The 12,810-nt window shown below is 49.5% G+C and overlaps 2 protein-coding genes across 3 annotated transcripts in view; one reads left to right on the top strand and one right to left on the bottom strand.

Annotated features, from left to right (window-relative positions):
- Nucleotides 1-7,412, top strand: part of SCAF4 (SR-related CTD associated factor 4) — a 29,890-nt gene extending 22,478 nt beyond the window's left edge. For both annotated transcript variants that reach the window (XM_051779495.1, XM_051779497.1), the window contains 4 exons: nucleotides 1,280-1,442; nucleotides 1,555-1,635; nucleotides 1,721-1,906; nucleotides 6,230-7,412. In XM_051779495.1, the coding sequence (XP_051635455.1) occupies nucleotides 1,280-1,442; nucleotides 1,555-1,635; nucleotides 1,721-1,906; nucleotides 6,230-7,071 (1,272 nt within the window). In that variant the 3' untranslated portion in view covers nucleotides 7,072-7,412. The remainder of the gene's footprint in view (nucleotides 1-1,279; nucleotides 1,443-1,554; nucleotides 1,636-1,720; nucleotides 1,907-6,229) is intronic.
- Nucleotides 7,413-9,235: 1,823 nt separating this feature from the next.
- On the bottom strand, nucleotides 9,236-12,810 carry SOD1 (superoxide dismutase 1). Its single transcript, XM_051779557.1, has 5 exons — nucleotides 12,676-12,810; nucleotides 12,176-12,269; nucleotides 11,701-11,770; nucleotides 10,071-10,185; nucleotides 9,236-9,725 (listed from the first exon to the last, which is right to left on the bottom strand). Exons 1-5 carry the CDS (start codon nucleotides 12,748-12,750, stop codon nucleotides 9,615-9,617), a joined length of 465 nt encoding a protein of 154 aa, XP_051635517.1. The 5' UTR covers nucleotides 12,751-12,810; the 3' UTR covers nucleotides 9,236-9,614.

A 12,810-nucleotide genomic window follows, 5' to 3' on the forward strand; every position in this document is an offset into this window, starting at 1 on the left:
GTGGCAGGCACTCACAGAAGATCAAGAACTCAAATGATTTGAAGACATGTATAATTTAGCCAATTATGGGATTTGAGAACATAATATGTTGAATTATGGGTTGTTTTGACACATGATTCTTGATGTGCTATAAACTATTATTTAGTAAATTAACAGTAAGTCAAACTTATAATTTCAGAAAGTTTAGTAGCCATTAACTGTATTAAATAGCAGTGATTTTTTTTATTTTCCTTAAACCCATGCTGAAAAAGGAAGTGTCAAGAACGAGCTTCTGCTGCAGGATTCCCACAACTGATTCTTTTCTCACTTCCCGACCTTCCCTTCCCTTGTGCTTTCTCCTCCCTTTCTCCATTCCAGTCTCCTCCTTAGTAAACAATTCTCCCTCTAGTTATTTTTTCCATGTTGATCCCAGTTTGCTACATCCCTCCCCAGATTTGCTGTTTCTGATATCATCATTTTGATTATCAAACTGTAATAGCACAGATTTAGTGTGCCTGGGCTGAGTAACGCTGATAAGGAACCCGAAGCAGGTTCTTTCAGTCCTGAGAATAAAACAGCAAAAGCTTGTCCTTCTTTCCTCTAGAAATAAAAAGTTATGAGGGGTCTTGGTGTTCTGAAATGTTGCTGGTCATGGAGGTGGTCAGTTATGGTCACTTGGGCACACAGCTCTTCTTTGCTTTATTAAATCCTTTCTAAGTGCAGAGCATGTTTTTGATTGGATTTTTTTTCCTTTTGATTCCCACACATTTAGTGTAGTTTCTGTAATAAGCTCATAAATGTGAGACTAAGGACCGACTTAATTTAAATCAGAGCTAATTTAAATTCAGAGCTTGATATAAATCAGAATTAAAGAGAAAAACAAAGGAAAAAATCACTATATTATAGTGTATAAACTCAGGTAGTAAGAAGGAAACAAGCAAAGGTTTTTAGTTGCTCCAAAGTCATGTGCATTGCATTGGATCCTCCTGGATGGAAATGAATCCCAGCCACTGTGTGAAAGGTGTGTGGAGGTGAGCCACCAACATACATTAAAACCCATTTACCACAGAGAAGAATTTTTCTCTAATTATAAAGGCAAACAAGATTGGTGTTGATCTCGTGAGTGGTAGGAGTTCTTTGAGTGCTAATTAGGTCTCTTACACAAGCCTCACTTGCTGCAGAGCAATTGTAGGTTGTTTAAATGTTCCTGTTGTGCTGAGCAAAGCAGAGATCCCGGTGGGACAGGGAATCACCCATTCAGTCTTGGGGTAACACGTTTTTCCCCTTGCTTTTTCCTTAGGTTCCACCACATCCCTCGGGGCCTCCTGTGGTTGGTGCACTCCAACCACCTGCTTTCACAGCCCCTTTAGGAATCCCCCCTCCTGGATTTGCTCCCGGGGTGCCGCCCCCGCCGCCGCCCCCGTTCTTACGGCCTGGATTCAACCCTCTGCATTTACCCCCAGGTACGTGGGGGGTGCTTCATTCACCCTGTGCCCTGCTGACCCCAGAGCACAGACCCAGCTGCACTGGGGTGTTGTGCCAAAGGGGCACTCAGGGGGCATCTGTATTTTGTAGGCTTCCTTCCTCCTGGGCCGCCCCCACCGATAACCCCTCCGGTGTCTGTCCCGCACACTCCGGCAGTGAACATCCCAAACTGTAAGTGCTGGAGCCCTGTGGGAGGCAGGGGTTGTGCAGCAGGAAGTGCTGCTGGTGGTTAATGTGTCCATGCCTTGTTCCTCAGCTACAGCAACGGGTGGGAGTGAGGACACTACAAAGGAGTCGTCTGTAGGAAATCCCATCCCAGTAGTTTCTGGAGGCAGAGGGAATGCTGAAACCACCGATAGTTCCAAAATCTATGGGACTGTTCCACCTCCTGTAGCACCTACTAATGTCCCTGCTCCTGTCACCCAGGCTGTCCCACTCCTTGGTAAGTGCTCTCTTGTGTAAGTTCTGCACTTCATTGTTCCCTAAATTTAAAATACCATTTTGATTTTGCTGCTGACTTAGACTCCAGGGGAAAGGAAGCACGTTTTTCTCAACTTCTTGAAACTTCTGCCCTTCTGTTGGCTTTGAAATCACTTTTAGAGGCTTGATTTTGCACAGAAGAAGCAGTTTCATTTATTATTGAAGATATTTTCTGAAGAAACAAAGCTGTAATGTTTAAGTTACAAATTAAAATGCTGTCTACTTTAAGCAAGTGGATGTTTATTTAGGATAGAAAATGAACTTTAAACAACACATCTGACATATGAACCAGGTTTTAGACTCAACTATTACATGTATAAAATTAACTTATTAACTATTTTTAGTGTATTTTTTTAAATCTGTGAGGATGTGGCACATACTTTTTTTATATATGGAATAAATTGTTTTAATAAAACAGAAAGCCTAAAGCTTTTATTCAGCCTTGCAGTATTACAGGTTTGGAAACCTTTGTAGGAATATATTATTAAATTGCCAAATGGTATTTTGATTACAAAACCAAAGTAGCTTGGGTATGTTGCATAAATTACTTTTCCCAGTATGGTACAAACCTGGTCAGATTTTGAAAGGGAGTGTGAACTGTTTAATGGTACAGAGCTCTGCTAAATGTTTACTTTAGGATGGCCTTTGATGGGCCAGTGTCAAGAATTGCCTCAGAAGACTTGTTACCTATGTATTTTAGTGAGATTATTGCATTTATGGCATTTCAGACCTCTAAATGACAGCTTAACAAATGAATGAAAAAGTTAATTTTGTGTCAGTGGGTTTCTGCCCAGAACTTTACAATGTACACAGAAACTCACACCTTCATGGTGAATTGCACTTTTTGTGATGGCAGCACAGCACTACCAGAATTTTGGAGTTTTGTGGGACTGTGTCTTGTACAGCAGAACCTGAATTTCTTATTCCAAGGCTGTGGAATGTATGAAGTTCCTCTGCCCTTTGCTGTAGTGCTGCACATGTAATAAAAAGGTTTTACAACCTGAAGATTGAATTAAATTAGACACCCACATTGGTTCCTTGGGCAGCAGCTGCTTTTTATTCTTACAAATCCCAGGAAGCTGAATTTGAGAAATCTGGAAGTCAAGAACTTGCCTTTGTTTTTTTTTTTTTTGTGAACTTGTTCTCTGAGTGGTTGAGGCAAGTAAAGTGCATGTGATCAGAGTGACTTCTCTCAATGTTCAGGCTCAGGTTTTCTGAGCTCACAGAGCAGTGCTGGAGTAGTGGCTGAGATCTGTGTGTTTGCTTAAGCAGTAGCATTGGATGTTGATGGGTGTCTTATTTCAAGAAGTTATTTATAATCAAGGGGTTACATAAAACCCTTCCATCCTGATATTCTGGAGTTGTGGGGACTGCTCACAGTCTGATACAAGATACAAGGAAACCAGAAGAAACGTTATAATGTGATGTGATTTAAGAGAAAAGATTAATATCAGCTATCTTGGCTTTTTTGAACCACTCAGTAAGTTGGCACAAATTAAACTCTCCTTAAAAGCACTTTGATTCCTCCTGCATTGAATGGATGCATGGATGACCTGCAGCAGGCCAAGCTCAGGGGATGGAGGTGGCTGGGAAGAGACTGTCAGAGAGATCTAAACTTCTCCTTGCTTGGGATCACCTTCTGTAACCTGTACAACACACAGGAGCTCTTTAATAACTTTTGTAACTCCAGAATGAAGCTTCTTTCTGTTCAGTTTTTATATGGAAGACATGTTACAAAGTAATTCTAAATGGATTAACATTTCATACAGTTTCTCTTATAAGTTCTGTCTCATCTCCACTGATTTCCTTTGTGCCTTCAATGTAATTCCTTCATCATTTCCAGCAAGGACATGGTTGTGCTTCAGGGGAGTGATCCCTTGTGGACATTGGGTCTGGATTTTTTGTGCCTTTTTCTAAAAAGCACCCTCAGGTTGTTGTAATTTAGTTTATCCTTGATCACACTCACTGCTGTTACACCTCCCTGTTGTTCATCAGAACAACACACTCCAGGCTGTGATGGCTCAGGGAGTGAGCACTCAGGGAGTTTTCAACGACCTGCAGAGCAGGTATTTTTAGGCTCCTTTTACATGTGCCTGTTGCAGGAAACAACAGCTTTTAAATCCTTTTGGAGTGGACAACGTGTTCTTGGTGCTGAGCAAATATTTTAACTTGGGCCAGTAACAAACTGTAGATGCAGTGTTTGGAATATTCAGATTCTGTGATCCGGGCGAAATACAACCTATTGCAGTTCGTAGGGTCTTTTTACCCAAATTCCTACCAGGATAATGACATGTAATCAAAGCTTAGTTATCCTGGAGTTCCCACTGAACTTGGCATTCATTTCCTGGTAGTGCAAGCTCAGTCATTAAGTCTTTGTTCCCTCGCTGGCTTGTTCTCAAGTGTAATCTGCATTAAATCATAAAACAGATACAACATTTTCTGAGCCCCTCTGAGTGTGGCTGTTACAAAGTGTTGGGATTGATGGTGAGTTATTTCAGCTGTGACTCTGCAACCACCCTCTGGTTTGGGATGGGTTTTCCTATCTCAGTCCTGCCCCCTCCTGAGCACACACAGTGCAAGGTCTGAGGGCCTGTAACTGGGCAGCACCAGTCACAGTTATAAATAACGTGAGTTGTGAAGGCAGTGTGTGGTTTTACACATCCAAAACAACACAGAAGAGCAGGTAAAAGGGATGAGGTTTCTGTCTTGACTACGAGAAGCTGGTCAGTAAATCACCTCAGGGTCTGTCTCAGGGCTCAAGGAGTTCTTACCCAGTGTGGGAAACCAGTGTTATTTACTGCCTTTCTCTGCATGACACAACAAAGGGCTTTAAATTTTCTCAGACCTGTCACCACGTGTGTCTGTACCATGAATTTTCCTGAGCATTTTCAGTAAACAAGGGTGTGTTTCTGGACAGTTCTGCAAGTTTTTATTTGGTGAGGAAACTCTGGTCGTGCTTCTACAGCTGATTTAGCCTTGACATTGAAGGGGGCTGATATTTAAAGAGTGTTCAGAGTGAAAGAGGGGGAGTTCCAGGTACCATTATGCTGCTTCAGTGCTGCAGTTTGTGGAGCAATTAAATTACTTGTACTTATTAAATGTGAAACTTTTCTCTCTTGCCTCATGTTCATGCTGTTGTAGTCCATGTCTGCTCTGCTGCTTCGAAGCAGAAGCATAGGCTTGTCCTCTTCAGCTCAGTAGTTCTCAGTTATTGTTCTGCCTTATTTTTAATCTTCTGTGGCAGATCAAAAGATGGTTTTTTTCAACAAGAACATCCCCAAACCTCAGAATTCCTGGGAGACATCATTAGCCTTGTGTCTTGGCTTGTCAGATCCACAGTTCTGTCATGGGAGGAGTTTCAGCTCAGTGATTACAGACCTGGTGACGAATGGGAGGAGGGAGGGCTCTGCATTTTAGAGTTAAAAAGGAAGAGGGGAAAGTGCAGTTTTCACTGCTGGCACTGCCAAGTCTCTAATTCCAGCATTACTTTCCACAGCTATTCCACATTCTGGTTCTACTGGGGCAGGAGCTACAAAAGTTAGCGTAACATCTGTTTCTAACTTTCATTTTTATTCATGTATGTGAAAACATTACAGTCCCAACAGACTGATACAGGAACACCACACGCCCCAGGCAGGGACCGTGTTTGCAGGGCAGGAGCACATGGAGCAGGAAGGTGCAGTGTGTTCCTGGGAAGGCCTCAGGTGGAGCTCAGAATTCCTCCCTCTTCCTCCATTCTGGCTCCTCCTGTTGGTGTCAGCGAGCTTTGGGCTGAGCTTTCTCCAGCAAGATGTTTGGAGAGGGTAATTTTTTGTCATCTTGCGAAGAACGTGCTAAAAACAAAAGAGTCCAGGAATTAAAACAGAAAACAGTTGGTGTTGGGTATGTGCTGTAAAGGATGAAGGATTGTATTTCGAAAAAAAGAATCTAGAAATTAATTACCTGCTGCATTTCCTTTTATATATTATAATATATATATTTTGTACCAGGAAGGGGCTCTGGCTGCAGTCAGAGGAGGTGAGAGGCTGAGCTGGGGCTGAGGGGGTTCTCTGACCTGCAGCAGGGCACAGGAGGCCTTTGGGATCAGGGATGAGTTCCTGCCATTGCCCCATCTTCCCTTCAGCAGCACACAGAGGTGTGTTTGCACCTGGGCGGCGCAGGAAGCTCCGCTCCAAGTTCTCGTGCGCTCTTTTCCTGGGATAACTGCAGAGTGGGTTTGGAGCTATGGAAATGCCTTGTGTTCCCTGCTGCCAGGCTCTGACTGTCCCTTGTGTGTTCCTTGCAGGCACCCAGGGCGTGGCACCGCCCCCTCCAGCCCCCGTGGTCGGGCTCCAGACTCCATCCACCGGGCTCCTGGGCGCCCGGCCCGGGCTGATCCCGCTCCAGCGGCCGCCGGGAATGCCGCCCCCGCCGCTGCCGCGCTTCCCGCTGATGCCACCGCGCCACATGCCCCCCCACATGATGCACAGGGGGCCCCCGCCGGGGCCGGGGGGCTTTGGGATGCCTCCCCCCCACGGAATGAAAACCCCCTTCCCCCCGCCGGGGCACTTTGTGAGGCCCGGGGGGGTCCCGGGCAGCGGGGGCCCGGGCGGACCCGAGGAGAACAGGGACGGGCGCCAGTTCAGGAACGACAGGCAGACGTTCACCCCCAACAGAGACCAGGAGAGGTTCGGAAGGAGGTCGTTTGGGAACCGGGTAGATAACGAGCGTGAGCGCTACGGGAACCGTGGGGACGACCGGGAGCACGAGCGCCTCGGGAACCGCGAGCGGCGCGACTGGGGCCGGCGCAGCCCCGAGCGCGACAGGCACAGGGACTCGGAGGACAGGAACAGGCGCTCCAGCGGCCACCGAGACAGGGAGAGGGATTCCAGAGACCGGGAGTCGCGCAGAGACAAGGAAGAAGGCCGCGGCAAGGAAAAGCCGGAGGTGACAGACAGGGCGGAGGGCGACAAAAACCACGAGTCCCACGGCGGCAAAGCGGCCGACGCAGACATTGTTTCAGAACTCGCGGCGGGAGAGTCCGAACCTGCGGGTGCGAAACCTGCGGAAGAGTCGGCACCCGAGGCTACCTCATCCCTGGAACAGGCGGACAAGGACACGGGCGCCGTGGCGGAGGCTCCGCGCTGAGCCCGGGCCCTGCCCAGCCTGGGTCGGAGTGTCGAGCTTTAGTTGTACAGTGCTGTAAATCCGCTGCCGCCCCCGGCCCTGCCCAGCGCAGGGGCCCCGCCAGCAATTTGATTGCTTCCCCTCCTATTTAAAAATAGCCACAGCATAACATAAATACTGAAGAGATGATTAAATATTACCCGTTTTTGCTGTAACTTTTTTAAAGTTTTGACTTTAAAAAGTTTACGAATCAGAAGTAGAAGTGCTTTCTATTTTGTTTTTAATTTAAGAAAAAGGTAACGGTGAAAGCTCCTCAAAAACAATAGGGATGTGTTTTTAATAAACTCTATTTTCGTAACAAACTTTTAACGTGTGCTATTCTTCCTACGCTGCACTGAAGTGGAAAAGGAGTGTTCAACAGCCTAAAGTTGGAACTGTTCATGCTGTACTGGAGTCTAAATTAGACTGGTTTGGTTCTGTTTGTGAAAGGAAATCCACCTGATTGTGTAGCGATTCACAGAAGCAAGTTTTTATTTGTAACAGTCCTCTGGAATTTTAGATTGCTGCATTTTAATGAGATACTTGACCACCCTGGGTAAAAGTTAGTTTTGAGATGTTAATTGCAGAGTTAACTGTTTAGTGTTTGTTTGCAATGCAGTCCATTCTTTGCTTTATTTTTTATTTCCTCCCCCTCGATTGGTTCTGTGGTTCCTGCTGCCCTTGATTTGCCTTTTTTTAAGAAGTGACACCTTCAGGCACATCTGCTCTGCTGTTCCAAGGTGTGTGCTGGGCTTTTCTACCTGTCAGCCACTGATGCTGCTGGAAAGTGAGACCTCAGAGGCACCACAACCTGCTGTAAATTGCCAACCTGGTTCTTGAAGTGGAGCTGGGACGAGGATTCTGCCGCTTCCTCTGGGATCGGGGCTGCTCGGGTGGGAACGCCGGCCCCTCCTTACCCTGCCAGAGGTAGGTTGTGCCCCCCTGGTGCTGTGCCTCTGGGCTGGGTGTTTCCTGGTGTTCCTGGAGTTCTGCCACCTCCTCTCCATAGCACTTCCATGGTTGTGTCAGATTGGATGAGGGCAGTTTCCTGGTGGCTGATCCTTTGGGCACAGACAGTTTGGGAAGTCCTGCCCTCCAGAAGCACCATAGGAAATGTGTTTGAATCCTGTGCATATTTAATGGATTTTTTTTTTCTTCCTTTCTGTAGGTGTGTTCTACCTTTAAAGGGGTTTTTCCCCAAGGAAAGGGCAGCTGCTTCCTTAGTCCTTTTTCTCAGCTACCCTGTGGAATTGTCTCTGGGGGAGGGAGGGATGGGAGAGCCAGTGTGGAGCTCTGGATGGGGAGAGGACATCTATTTTTATGTTCTTGCAATAGCAGAATAAAGAGAGAAAGAACCTGTTTACACATTGCAGTGAACTCAACTTCCATGTGTTAAAACTCGTGTCCTCACTGGTTGTTTCCTGCCAGGCCTGTGGGACATTCCTGTGTCCAGAGAACACCAGACACTGAGGTCTGAGCCTTGGGAAAAGCTGCCTCAGCTCTGTAAGGAGGGAGGGTTTGTCTCACTGCATTGAAGAGCTGGAGACAAGAATGAAAGGGGCAGAGGCTGCTCTGTTCATACAAACCCCACCTCACCTTCTCTCCCTTTCCCTCAGTAGGGAGCTGAAAGCAGAGCCTAGGAAACCTGTGGAGCAATTCCTTACTGCCTTCTGCAGCAGTGCCTGTGGAATAACCTCACAGTGACCCTCTGGAAGAGGCACAGGCAGGTGAAGACTCACACAATTGTCTGGCACCAGCAGGCAATGTAAGTTTAAAGTATTTTTACAGTATTCCTGCTCTACTCCCAAGTTCCTTTTGTAACATTCCTCAGTGGAATGGGGTTATCTAGAACTGCAACCTGCTACTTCCATCAACATCCTTATGTACAAGATAAAGGCACACTGATACAAGTCCTCATTAAAATGATTAATTTTCCCTGTTAAGAGAGACTCTGAAATGTTTCAGAGGGACACCCAGAAACGTGATGGAAGCTGGCATTTCCATACAGTGGTTACTTCTGGCTGGTCCTGGGGTACCACCTGGAAGCAACTTGCTGGATGCACTTTAACCACCCAGGCCCCCTTTCTATTCCCAGCAGGTGCAGGTTCGGGGGTGTTCCCTGTTTACAGACAGCCAGACCCAGGTGTATCTGCCCAGAACATTTATTACACAGGCTGGAGATCTACAAATGCTGCACCTTCACCAGGAAGCAGCCCTGACACCCCCAGGGCTGCTGCTCTTTGCCAGGGTCTGGGATGTGAGCACTGCCCCCATCCTCCCTGGCACACAGCAGGGATTTGCTCCAGTGAGGGATGCGACAGGGACTGGTGCAGGTGTGTGAGCAGAGACCACAGAGCTGTTCCAGGAGGGACACTTTAATTGCCATGTACATCATACAAAACGCCGGCAGTCTCAGCGGTTTAAGCGCTGCTCGGGATGCAGAGGAGCAGGAGATTAGTGACAAATCTTGGGCTTGCACGAGGAAGGGCAAGAGCAGCAATGGAGCAGCACTGCAGGTGCCACACTTAGCTCTTGGCGATCCCAATCACCCCACAGGCCAGGCGGGGCCCCGCGTTCCCCGTCAGCTTGCTCTCGTTGTCCCCCCCTCTGCCCAGGTCGTCCCGCTTCTCGTGGACCTAAAAGAGAACTTGTGTTACTGCAGATCCCAATCCCCACATTCCACTGCTCCCAGCAGGGTCTCACACCACACACTAATTGCACTATGTCAAACCCATATCCCTGCTAAAAACTCCCAACTGGACTTTCCTTCCAGTGTCCTCAGGCGCCTGTTTCCACACCTTCCAGTGACAGCACTTGTGCCAATTCCCTCCACAGACCAGTTCCTTCAGTCACCCACAGCTGGAAGGGGCAAAGCTAAGGGGAGAGGGACATCCCTGGAAGGCCAGCAGGAAACTGGGATCTCATTAACCCCCAGAGAGCCCCCTGTGCCCCTCGAGCAGCACCAGTCCCCCCACACTCACCACCATGGTGCGGCCGATGATGCAGTGAGGGCCGCTGAGGGAAATGACGGAATCCTGGATCTCCACCTCGGCCACTCCTCCCTTGGCAGTCACATTGCCCAGGTCTCCCACGTGCCTGCACAAGAACACACACAGACTCAGGAAAGGGGCTTGGATTGAAAGCTCTTCCAAGGGAAGGCTGGGACTTTATATTGTTACTACACTCAGGCCACATGTGTCCAGAATCCTCCCCCTCCATGCCAATGGCATCACCCTCTGTCCACAGGCTCTCAAATTCCACAGATTAACCTTTCCTGCACAGACCAGGTTTGGTGGAACACTGCCACTGTTCCTAAGAGCTCTTAATGCCCATCACAGATCAGCTATTCTACAGGCTTTAGGTTTAAATAGGATTAGGAAGAGCAGTTTGTCAGGAAACAGGTCAAAGGGGACACAGGAGGTGCTCAGTTCCAGCCAGAAGTAGGGATGATGAATCCAGTTTGGCATTGCCCCATCACTTGGCATCCTGCTCTCCCACACAGCTTCTATCACAGCTACGTCTCCGCCCGGGCTTCCTAGAGAACTGTGCCTCGAGCAGTGGAGTTTTCACGGGACTTCTGGGCATTCCAGGATGCTGTTATGTCCTGCACACCCGCCCCAAGCAAAACACTCACTCAAAACACAGCTGATCATGTTCTGCCAGACTCAGAACCTGGAATACCAACACATTCCTGAAACATTCCGTGCAGCTCAGCCAGGCAGGTGCTGAGCACCAGCTTCTTACACAGCACAAACTCCCCATTTTTAACCAAGTCCTATAAAATCAGGTCAAGGGCAGCTTTCCCTTTAGGAATTTGCTTGATTTAAGTTTCCAGGAAGCTTCAGTCCAATTGTTTCAACTGGACACTGATAAAAGTCCTTGCACCCTCCTAAGGGATCCTGCCACCCACAGCTGCCCTGGTGGGAGCAGGCAGGGCACAGCAGGAGCAGGATTTGCCAAAACCAAGCCTGCCAAAGCCTCAATGTCCATGCAGTCCCAACCTTTAGCCCCGAGCAGTGGCTGCCAGGCCCTGACACACCATTTCATGCTGTGTCATGCAGGAGCTGGCCCACAGCCAGCTCCCAGCTCCGCCTGGCCGGCAGCGATCCATCGCCCAGGTGGGATTCATCAGCCACACAGGGAGCACTCACGGACAGAGCCCAGGCTGGTCCCGATGCCCAGCTGGTTCTAATGCTATCCCAGACCCTCTCTGTGCAAGGCCAGGCTTTAGGTTTAACCCTGCTCCCAGCTCTGCTCCCCTGCAGCTCCTGTGCTGCCCCAGCAAGCACAGGTACACCAGCTCCTCAGGTGTCCAAGGGCTCCCAAGGGGAACTGGACTGTTGGAACTGCTCCCAGGGGAGGAACAAGGTCTTCCATCCCACTGAAGCACAGAGATACCCGGCAGGAGCACAGGCCCTCACTGTCCCCTCCTCCCAAGCCACGACAAAAAACACCGGCACATCCCGAAGATGATATTTTACCCCACACTCAGGGAGCCCACGTGTCAAACAAACTGCTGTACAGTGAGCACAGCCCCAGTGAGGTGACCTTACACATCCTGCAGGATTGCCAGGGTGTCCCTGGGCTGTCCCCGCCCAGCCCTGCACTCACCTCTCGGCGTCGCTGGGGGCCCCGTGCTGTTTGCGCTCAGGGTTGAAGTGAGGGCCGGCACTGGTGCACCCTGGAACACAGCACAGGGATCCGTCAGGGCAAACCTGCTGCTCCCAGGGACCCATCAGGGAGCAGCTGCTCTCCTGTTGCATGTCCCGCTAATCCTCTGGGAGTAAATCACCCGCTGCGGACTTAGAAGTCCAATTAAGTACAACTGCTCGTTCCAGAGCTCCCTGGGCTCACCCGGGAGCTTTCTTATTTCTTAACGTCGGGGTATCCAACCCTCCAGGCGACTGCTTGGGATGGCAGACCTTGACCACCAGCCTCAACACGTTCAGAGTATTACACTTCCTTGGGAAACGCCATAGATTTCTTAACACAGATTTGCAGCTGCCAGACCCGAGTCCTGCTCCAACACTGCAGGAAGCTCTCTGAAGCTGAGCACCCACACTCCAGCCGTGGATGGACACCTTACCGTTTGTGTTGTCCCCGAATTCATGGACGTGGAAGCCGTGCTCTCCATCAGCCAATCCGGTGATTTTTCCAGTAACTTTCACCGGTCCATCACCCTTGAAAGGAAAGGATTTATCGTCACCACAAGGACTTTGGCATTACACGGCTCTGTGTCAAGCCAAGGTGACAGGAAGCCCTGCAGGCTCCTCCACAAGCCCAGCACCGCCTTGCACAGAGCGTTTGAATTTATTTATCCACCTCTAATGCATCCTTCCGTTATTTATCACCGAGCACAAGCGGCGCCCGTTATCTGGCCGTGCCTTCCAGAACGATCCCGTGCTTCCCCTGGGAAGGGCAGATGACCCCGCAGCCGCTCCCCCGCCTCCCAGAGGCGACGGCGCAGCTCCCGAGGGCCGCGGCCATTTGGAACCGCAGCTCCCGCCGGCCCCCGGGGGGCGCATAGAGGCGCAGGCAGTGTCTCAGCCTCCCGGGGGGAGGCTCGGTGCCCGCGCCGTCCCTCACCTGCTGCTCGAAGTGGATGACGCCCTGCACGGGCCCCTCTCCGCGCATCACGCACACGGCCCGCGCCGCCGCCATCTTGGTCCGCTCAGCCCCCGCCCGCAGCGCCCGCGGACTGCGGGCACGCCCCCCCGCGCT

The sequence above is a fragment of the Manacus candei genome, unplaced genomic scaffold, assembly GCF_025592945.1.
Source record: "Manacus candei isolate 608988 ecotype Guabito, Panama unplaced genomic scaffold, ASM2559294v1 h1tg000014l, whole genome shotgun sequence".
NCBI lineage: Eukaryota > Metazoa > Chordata > Aves > Passeriformes > Pipridae > Manacus > Manacus candei.